The 9,340-nt window shown below is 62.4% G+C and overlaps 1 protein-coding gene across 2 annotated transcripts; it reads left to right on the top strand.

The window, feature by feature from the left end:
• The first annotated feature begins 582 nt into the window (after positions 1-582).
• On the top strand, positions 583-6,291 carry CD40 (CD40 molecule). 2 transcript variants are annotated; one of them, XM_017822589.1, is made up of 9 exons: positions 583-676; positions 2,007-2,088; positions 2,641-2,766; positions 2,877-3,020; positions 3,230-3,329; positions 4,282-4,343; positions 4,600-4,698; positions 5,123-5,148; positions 5,553-6,291. In XM_017822589.1, the coding sequence occupies exons 1-9, from the start codon at positions 629-631 to the stop codon at positions 5,628-5,630; spliced, it is 765 nt and encodes a 254-aa protein (XP_017678078.1). In that variant the 5' UTR covers positions 583-628; the 3' UTR covers positions 5,631-6,291. The 2 variants fall into 2 exon arrangements, with proteins under 2 accessions (XP_017678078.1, XP_017678077.1); XM_017822588.1 differs by having other exon boundaries at positions 5,481-6,289.
• The last annotated feature ends 3,049 nt before the right edge of the window (positions 6,292-9,340 follow it).

Raw genomic sequence — 9,340 nt, 5'->3', positions numbered from 1 at the left:
TCCAGGAAACATTTCCAGAATGGGCAGGGAAGCTGGAAGTTCCCTGGGGCCTGCTGGCAACCCTTCTGGGGAACTTAGACGGAGGCACAGCCAGGCCCTGGTGCTGTCACCCCTTCCCCTTTCAGGGCTGACGTGTGTGGGGCTTGTGGTGGTTGTGGGGGCTCTCCAGTGTTGCAGCCACAGAGGTTCTTCATGGTCCCAGCCACTGGGGCTCTCCAAGGTCACAGCTGTGGGGGCCCTCCAGATTCATAGCCACGGGGATTCTCCAGGCCACAGCTCTGAGGTGCTCGTAAGAGCTGCAGCTCTGAGCTGCTGTCGGGAAAAAAGAAGTGAAACCTGGAGCTCCTGCCGGGGAGGGGGGGCTGCACAGGCGCTCCCCTCCCCGCGGACCTCGGCTGACCCCTGCCCCTACTCCTGCCCGTGACCCCGGGCCGGGGGTCCCGATCGGCACTGCCCCTGCCCGCGGGCCGGGTGGGCAGCGCGGCGCTCGTGGGGGCGGGCGGGGAGAGCTGTCCCGGCCTCGGGGGGACGGCGGGGAAGCCCCAGGGCGGGCGGCCCAACGCCCCTTCCTGGGCGGGAACGGACCCGGGCGTTCTTAGGGCGGCGGCGGCGGCCGGGGCTCAGCGCCATGAACCGGCTGGGGCTGCTGGGGCTGCTCTCCGCGGCGCTGCTGGGCGTGAGTGTGGCCGCGACGGGGGGATCGGGATTGGGGCAGGGATCGGGACAGGGATCGGGACAGGGGCAGTGGCTGGGCGCTCCCTCCCTCCCTCCCGCCGGGCTTTCCGGGAAGGGGTCCGGTCTGGCCTCTCCGGCCCGTCCCCTCGGCGCGGCCGCTCCCCGGACAGTCCCGGGGCCGTGCGAGGGCGGCGGCGGCGGGACACGGCAGCGCTGCCGGGCCGGGTCGGGTCCGTCGGTCCGGCCTGCCGGGCGGAGGAGCGGGATGGGCTGGCCGGGCTCCTCTCCAGGTCCTCCTTCCCACGCGCTTTCGCTTTGCCCCGAGGGCGCGGGCCCGGCAGCCCAGCCCAGCCCAGCCCAACGCCGGCCCGGGGATCCCCTCGGGCAGGGACCGGCAGCGGCGAGCCCCGGGGCCCTCGGTTGGGACCCCCAGTCGGGCGGGGGCGCTGGAACCGGCTGCCTGCGCCCCTTTCACTTCCCCTCCGGCTCCGTGCGGGCGGGGACGGCGCCAATCGGGCTCGGGCATCCCCGCTCTGCCTCCGCCGAGCCCCGCGGCCCCATCGCTGCCTCCCTGAGGTGGGGATGCTCGAGGGACTCACGGGGGTCGGCACTGCCCAGTCGTGCTGGGTCCTCGCCCATGGCACCCTCGGCCCGGCCCTCCCTCGCCTGCAGCCCTCTCGCACCGCGACTCTGCTGGAGCCCCAGTCCCGCTCCCCAGGATGGCCAGGCTCAGGCGGGTCCGCCAGGAGCTGCCGGGATACTGGGGGTGGGCAGCAAGGGGCTCGCTCTGTGCGAGGGACGTGCTGCGGGTGCCCTCCTGCACCTCGGCAGGCCCAAGGACTCATTCCCTGCTCCCTCTCCACCCTTCCCTGTCCGGGCAGTCCCCTGCCAGGAGGAGCAAGGCCAGGCCCTGGCAGGCTTTGCATGGATGATGCGCTTGCTTGGGGCTTTCCTGTCCCTTAGGGGCGGTGCATCAGCCTTGGGAAGGGGCTGTCGGTGCTCTGGGCACGGAAGATGGGTGAATGGTGCTCCCTCAGCCTGGGACCACAGCACTGTTGGCAGGGGCACAGGGTTATGTGCAAATCACCGTCTAGTAGGAAATCTGTGGAACTGTGGTGACATCCTACCGGAATTGCTGCCACCCCACTTCAAAGAGAGCACTGATGGCATCAGGCAGTGGGTGGCTGCTGTGGTCTGTGGTTAGTGCAGGCGTAGGAAGAGTGGTGTGAGGAAACCCTCACCTCGGGGTGCAGGTTAACACGCACAGTGCCTGTGGAAGTGTGGCAGTGTGGGAGTGCTGGGTATGAATTCACAGGTCCTGTTTCTTGCAGTGCTGGGAGCCTGGTGATGCCTTAACGTGCTCTGATAAGCAGTATGAGTACAAGGGCAGGTGCTGCAACCGGTGTCGGCCAGGTATGGAAACCCCTTCCTGGGGACCTTGTGGCTGGGCTGTGCCAGGGCCCAGCTCGGTGTGACTGAGCCCCTCCACCCCCTTGCCAGCAGTGCTGACAGCATCCTCTCCCTGTGTCGTCTCAGTACTAGAACAACTGGGACCTTGTGGGTACCCTAGGAGACGCCCTGGACCTCACCAAATCTGCCACAGCTCTCTTGGGACTGTCTGTACTCTTGCAGTCACAGGACCTCATGGCAAAGGCAGCTTGCTGGGAGAGTGCTGCCACTGGCACTAGCAAATTGTGATGGCTTTTGCCAGCTCCTGCTGTCACTGTCAGGTTTTTTCCCAGTCCCTGGAGTGCTGGAGTGCCCCCACAGCCCTCCCTTCCTGCCTTGGCCCTTCAGCATGTGCAGCCAGCAGGCGAGCTGGCCCCTGCAGCCCTGGCTACTGAGCAGAATGCTGCAGCAGTCCCAGTGTCCACACCCACCAGCGCTCCACTGTCCTGCTGGCAGAGATGCTGCCTGGAAAGAGGGAAAGCCCCCTTGCCCTCTCCTCACCAGCATCTATTGCAGGGGAAAAGCTGGTCTCCGAGTGCGATAAAACAGAAACCTCTGTCTGCACCCTCTGTGAGATGGGGCAATATCAGCAGAGCTGGACCAAGGAGAAGCATTGTGCTCCTCATGACATCTGTGAACACAGTAAGTGGTCCCTGTGGCCACTGGACCCAACCTGTGAGGACTGTGGAGGCTGATGTCCTCCCAGGTTCACCTGCCCGCTGTCTCACCTTGCCTGTTCTCCCTTTGCCCAGACGCTGGACTCATCGTGAAGACACATGGAAATGCCACGCACAACACGGTGTGCCAGTGCCAGCCCGGCATGCACTGCTCGGACACCAGCTGCCAGACCTGCGTGGAGAACCAGCCCTGCAGGCCCGGCTCTGGCTTCGTGGCAGGTGAGTCCGATGCCCTGGCAGCACCAACCTCAGGTGGTGCAGGGAACAGGAGCTCGCCCAGCAAGGTGCCCCTGGCAGGGCTTTGGGAGAGCTGTACCTGCTGCCACGCCTGATAGCCTTGCCACAGGGCGTGCTGCCCACCTGGCCTCAGCAGCCCCTTGCCCCCCATAGCCCCTACTGACTTTCCTGTCACCTCTGCTCCTCTCTAGCCAAGGCCATGGAAAGGAAGACATCCCCCTGTGAACCCTGTGCAGAAGGCACCTTCTCCAATGTATCTTCTAAAACTGAGCCATGCCATCCTTGGACAAGGTATTGTCTGAGTGCTGACCATGTCCTTCCCCCAGCTCCAGTGAGCACATCCTCTGCTGCAGGTCTCTTTGGCAGCCTCAAGGACTGGGTAGCCGGGCTGGTCTCTAAGTGACACAGCATTTGGCTGGCGTAGGGCTGGAGCGAGAGGAGGAGGGCTGGGAGCACGGTGAAGTTCAGGGCAGCATGGGTGAGGTTGAGGCAGACATCCAAACCCTTGTGACGGTCCTTCAGTATGTGCACAGAGTGCTCGCCCCTTCAGGGGTATCCATCCTGTCATCTGTGCTGGGAGCAAGGAATGAGGGATGCCCCATGCCCTGCTTGGGGTTTCCCTGCCAGCACTCTCCATGGCTGTAGTCATCAGCCCAGGCACAAGTCCTCTCCATGGGGAGTCTGGCTTTGAGGATGCCATGGGCTGGCAGGTCATCCCTGTCTTTAGAAAGCTGCTTGAGGGGTTAATCGCACACCCTGGTAAAAACGTGAGCCTTGTTTCCATGCTGAATTAGTCTTGCTTCAGCTGCCAGCCATTGGATTTCGCTTTGCTTTTATCTGTGCCTAGAAATTACATCCCCGTGGAGCCACTTGTAGCCTGTCATCAAGTCCACTGTAAGCTTTTCTGTCATAGCTGCAGTGCTCAAGCCCTGGGGCCTCCCTGACCAGACAGGTCTCAAGTATCTACTCCTTCCTGTGCCTTGTCCCTAAACTTGTTCCCATCTTGAGCAGTTTCAGCAACTCCAGACCAGATCCCAGGCTGGTACACTGCTGTGTACCTGCTGTCCCCATCCCGCTGTGTCAGTGGGGGCCTGTGGCTGCTCACCCTGGAGCACGGCAGGCTCAGTACAGGACTCATTCTGGCACAGCTTGGGTGCCTGCCCAGCCCCAGCTGTTCCTGCCTGGGGGCTTTCCTTGTGTTTGGGCTGCTGCTGTGGTTACATGGTCTTTTTCTTCCCTGCAGCTGTGAAGAAAAGGGGCTGGCTCTGAAGGTGAAAGGGACAAACACCTCGGATGTGATCTGCGGTAAGTGCTCAGTGCCCAGGGCTCATCTGGTGCAAAGCAGAGACCTCCCAGAGCTCTGGCTCCTGCAGCACTTGGAAGAGCTGGCCTTGCCCCTGGGTGGTTTTGGGAGAGGAGAGTCTGAGCACATGGCCGGTGTGATGTTTTTCTGCCTCTCTGGGCTGGGCCTGGTGCAGAGGCAGCTCGGGGCACTTGGGGTCACCGTGGGTGTCCTGTGGGTGTCCCGTGGGTGCCCCACTGACCCCATCTCCCCCTGCAGAGTCGGGCAGGCGCTCCTCGCTGTCGGTGCTGATCCCCGTCATGGCCGCAGTCGTCACGTGCCTCGTGGGTGTCTGCATCTACTGCCTGGTCGACAGAGGTGAGGGGCTGGGGCACAGGAAGTGGTGCCTTGGCCAGAGGAGCCAAACAGGGCTGAACAGGGGAGGACAGCAGCAGTTCTGCTGAGAGTGGGACAGCCCCTCTGGGGACACCACCAGGGCAGGGCTCCCCGAGCCCATTGCCCTGCTGGATCAGGGGCTCTGTCCTCGGGAGCAGGCGTCTTGGCACGGCTGCAGCCTGAGCCAGGCCAGCTCTTGGGGGACAGTGCTGGTGCCCTGTGGGTCCAGTCTGGCTTCTGCCATGGCTCCCAGCCTCCCCAGCCTGGCAGTGGCAGCAAGCACAATAAGTGAGCTGCACGACCTGTGGTGCAGCAGCACCAGCCCCAGCTCTGACCCCGGGAAGCTCCCTGCAGGCAGGAGTGCTCCCCGCTGAACTCAGCCTTCTCTGTCCCTCTTTTCATCCAGATTCCAGACGACGGGTGCAGAAGGAGGTGAGTCTGCCCAGAGCCCCCCTCCAGCAGTAGGTTGGGTGGGTTGGGATCCCTCCTGGGCACAGCTGGGGATGCACTATAAGCAGAGCAGGGACTGTGGCTTTGCAGGGCAGTAGGGGTGGGGGCTGAACTAGGCTGCCTAGATTGGAGCAGGACAGGGGCTCTGGCAACCCTGGGGTGCTGCTGGCAAGCACTGAGCATTTGGGAGGGACCTACACAGAGCAACACTCTGGCAGTCATGGCAGTGTATCAGGAGCCTGTGGAAAGACACGGGTGCAGAGGTGGGGGGGTTGTAGCTGCATGCCCCTGACCCCTCCCCTGTGCATATAAAGGCTGGGATGCCCGGAGAGAACGCAAATAAGCAGCAGCCCACGGAGCAGGATGAGAATGTCTTGCCTGTGCAGGAGACCCTACTCAGAGGCCAGCCCGTGGTCCAGGAGGATGGCAAGGAGAGCCGCATGTCGGAGCAGGAGATGGTGTGAGGGCGCAGGGCACTGCCTCCGACGGGAGCACGGACTGGGAACAGCACCATCTCCACTGTCCCCTCTCCAGCTGGGGAGGAAATCTGGCATCTGGCCTGGCTGCGAGTGATGTGATGCTGTGGTGGACCATGGCAGGACCACCCCACGGGAATACCACCACAGCTAGCACCTGGTCTGGCCACCTGCCCTGGGCTGCCCTGGTGGAGCAAGGCTTGATTGCCTGCACAGGGACATGGAGCGAGGTTCGGCTGCCCACATGGGTGCACAGAACAGGGTCCCATCCTGCTGCCCAAGTGGGTGCTGCAGTGAAGCCCAGTGTGGCTGCTCCCCTGCTGACCCCTGGCAGAGCCCGGTGCACCCACCAGGGCTGCCTCAGCAGAGTGTAGCGGCTGATGGCAAGACCCCCAGCTCAGAGTCTCCCTGCGTGCTGGGGATGCCACGGCCAGGAGTGGGGCCTGCGGGTGTGGGACCACCACGGCAGAGCTCAGCCAGCTGTCCAGGGGGCTGTGGAAGTGCCTTCCGTGCTGGAGCAGGGCCCGGTGGGTGCTGCTGCCAGGGCAGGGCACCGGGTACCTCGTACCGGCCCCGTCCCCCAGTGCCGCCCAGCGCTGCCGGGCTCCGTGGGATGAACCGGCGGGCCCGCGGCTCAGCTCTGAGACGGGGCGGGGATCGGGGCGGCGGGGCCGGACCGCGGACACCGGCGTGCGGCGGCCGGGAGATGGTGCTGCGGGACCGGCGCGGGCTGCGCGGGGAGGGACCGGCACCGCCCCGCGTGGGCTCCGGGTGGGTTCGGGGGGCGCTGGCCCCGGGACTGCCCAGCGCGGGCCCTTCTCCCGCGGCTCCCCCGCGCACCCGCCGGTACGTGCGGGAGCGGCCGCGCTCCGTCACCCTCCACCCACCGTTGGCAAAAACCTGTGATTAAACGTCATTATCCGCCCCCTGTGAGTGAGCAGCCCGAGCCCCCGCGCCCACCGGCGCCCCCGGGACCGGGGCTTGCAGGTCTGATGCTGCGGGAGAGACGTTCTGGACATGGGCAGGTGCTCCCGGACAGATGCTTCAACCAGAGGAGGGAGGGAAAAGCCCCCACTAGCTATGCTGACCCACACCGTGGTCCCAGGACCTCACCAGCACACCCCGTCTGGGCCCACAGGGGACCGAGAGTGCAGGCAGGGCTGCCTGCAGCAGGCAGCTCTGTGACCTCACCTTGCTGCTCCGGCAGCAGATGCACAAGTGGGGTCCATCCTGCTGCAGGGTGCTGGGGGGCAACAGCAGAGCCACTGTGGCCCCCAACACACTGGTGTGGGGCTGGACTTCAGTGGCACCAAGCCCAGTGCAGGCTTCAGGTACTGGAGCAGCCACAGCCCGCGACCCACCACCACCTGAGCACAGGCAGCACGGCACAGCAAAGGCCATAAATCCCAGAGCAGGAGCAGCTGGAGCAAGGAGCGACTGCCTGTACAGGCAGTGGCACATTATTTAAGGTTCCTCTTAAAACCTAATGTTAGGTTTAATAAGGGAGATAAAAGCATGTCAGGAGCTTTCCCTCCTCTCAGGGCTCAGCGCTCCCAGCAGTGCCGATGGGGTGGTCCCAGCCTGGCCAGCATTCCCTTGGCACCAGCCTAGAGAACACCCAGTTTTGGGGACAAATATGACCCTGCTCCTGCTGGAGGAGGGGGCTGGTGTCATGTGGGCCACAGATGCAGAGTCTTTGGCCTCAAACATGAAGCTTTTGGCCCCGAATGGCCCCCAAAGGACTGTCTCCCCACAGTGGTGGGCCAGCCCCTCTGGGGCCACCTCCCCCAGGGCTGACCCTTCCCGGCTGGCACACAGCATGTTCAGTGCCTGCTCCCGCATGTTAGACATGTGCCATCTCATTAGCCCGTCTGTCCCCCAAAGTGAGGAGGGAGAGCATGTGAGGTCTAATTGAATGTAACTAATTATTCACTCTGCAAATGCTCTGTTTAAATGGGATTGTGAGGGACAGAATTACTCATTCTGAAAAGGGGAGAGAAAGAGAGAAAGACAGAGATAAAACAAATAGAGGCGGATGCTGGAGCTGCAGCTCTCTTTCTCCCCAGAATACCAATTACTGGATGAAGTGATTGTATAAATCTTTACCGAGTGAACGGACTGTACTAGTCACTTACTCCTGTCCTCTTATTATGAGGAGGCAATGAAAAATCATCCCATTCTCCAGCCCAGTTAAGGGCTCCCAGTTGCTGTCTCGGATGCTGTCTGCAGCTGGAGAGCTTGTCCCGGGGCTTTCCCAGGATGGGGATTCCACTGAGACAGGGCTGAGCACTTGGCAGGGGTGCACATCCCTCTCACACCCCCAGTACCGGGGAGGAGCAGTGATTGTGCATGCCCGGGGGAGTGGTGGGGCTCCTGCCCCTGCAGCAGACAGGTGATGCCATACAGGACCCCAGGACATGGGGAGACACAGGCTAGTGGAGGGTCCTGGTGTCACACGTGTGACAGCTCACCCATGGACCCCGGTGCCCGGCACCCCAGGCCTTGAGCCCACAACTTCTTTGCCCTTCCCTTCTGTGCATCCAGCCCTGCTAGTCCCCCGGCCCCCACCTTGGGCTCCTGCAGCACTCACTGAACAGGGAGAATGTGGTGCTTCCCGACCCCTTCTCACGCTGCAGTCCGTGTTTCTCACTCAGGGTGTCTCTGCTCCACCGGCTGCAGAAACGCTCGTTGGCAGCGACCCCCATTGCCCATGCCTGCCACATCAGTTAATCCCTCCAAACACCCCCGTTTCTGTTCTCAGCAATGGTGTGGGATGGGAGAGGAGGTCCTGGCTGTGTGGAGCAGGGAGAGATGACAGACTCACCCCTGTACCCTGGCCAGGAGCGGGGAGCACCCACTCCACCCTGGAGTCCTGCTGCACAAGCTGGTGAGGACCCAGACAGTCCCATATTCCTTGCACAAAACCCCAGACCCTCACCACAAGGCACCCAGCACCCCAAGGGCTGTTTTAATGAGGTGAATGCCACTAGATCTCCACATCCTGCTGCAGCCAGGAACAAAGAGGCAGCAGCTCAGGGTGCCCCAAGGAGGGACTGCACTGTTGCATGGGTACCCCAGGGCCCTGTGGGTGCTATGGCTCACTGAGAGAAGCTGCTGGAGTTATGTGTTGGGGGCAAAACAGGCTGGGTGCAAGTCAGTGAGGAGAGGGCAAAACCTCCAGCCTCTCCTGCCTTGTCCCAGATAGGGATTTGATTGTTGCCAGCAGTGAGTTTCCATGCGCTGGAGATGTGTGTGTGGGTGTGAGGGAGAGATAACATCATCATCATCGTCATAACAAATGCAGCTGTGCAGCCCCATTCTCTGCTTATTGGCTTTCTTCTCTTTATCTATAAATAATTGCGGGGACACAATAGACTTTTAAGTCTGCCAAAGAGTTTGTCTCCCTCCAGAAACCGTATTGCCACAGTGCTGCCACCTTATCTGCTTGTAGAGAGATGAGGGTGGGAAAAATATTTACTGTCAGGGATATTTGTCATCTGCAAATTACCTCTGCCTACAATCCACAGCGGGGATGGGGCTGACAGTGCCAATCTGTACTGTAGGAGCGTGAGCACAGGGGGTCTCCACGCTGCCTGAGACCCACCTGAGCCTCCTCCCATTAGCTGCTGGGGTGGGGAGCAGCGAGCCAGTAAAATCCACCATGCCTGCAAAGTCCTGCCCCCCCCAGGGATAAGGGA

This window comes from Lepidothrix coronata, unplaced genomic scaffold (assembly GCF_001604755.1).
Source record: "Lepidothrix coronata isolate B3197 unplaced genomic scaffold, Lepidothrix_coronata-1.0 Scaffold99, whole genome shotgun sequence".
Taxonomy (NCBI): Eukaryota; Metazoa; Chordata; class Aves; order Passeriformes; family Pipridae; genus Lepidothrix; species Lepidothrix coronata.
The sequence above is the reverse complement of the archived record's forward strand: the minus strand, read 5'-3'. Positions and strand labels throughout refer to the sequence as shown.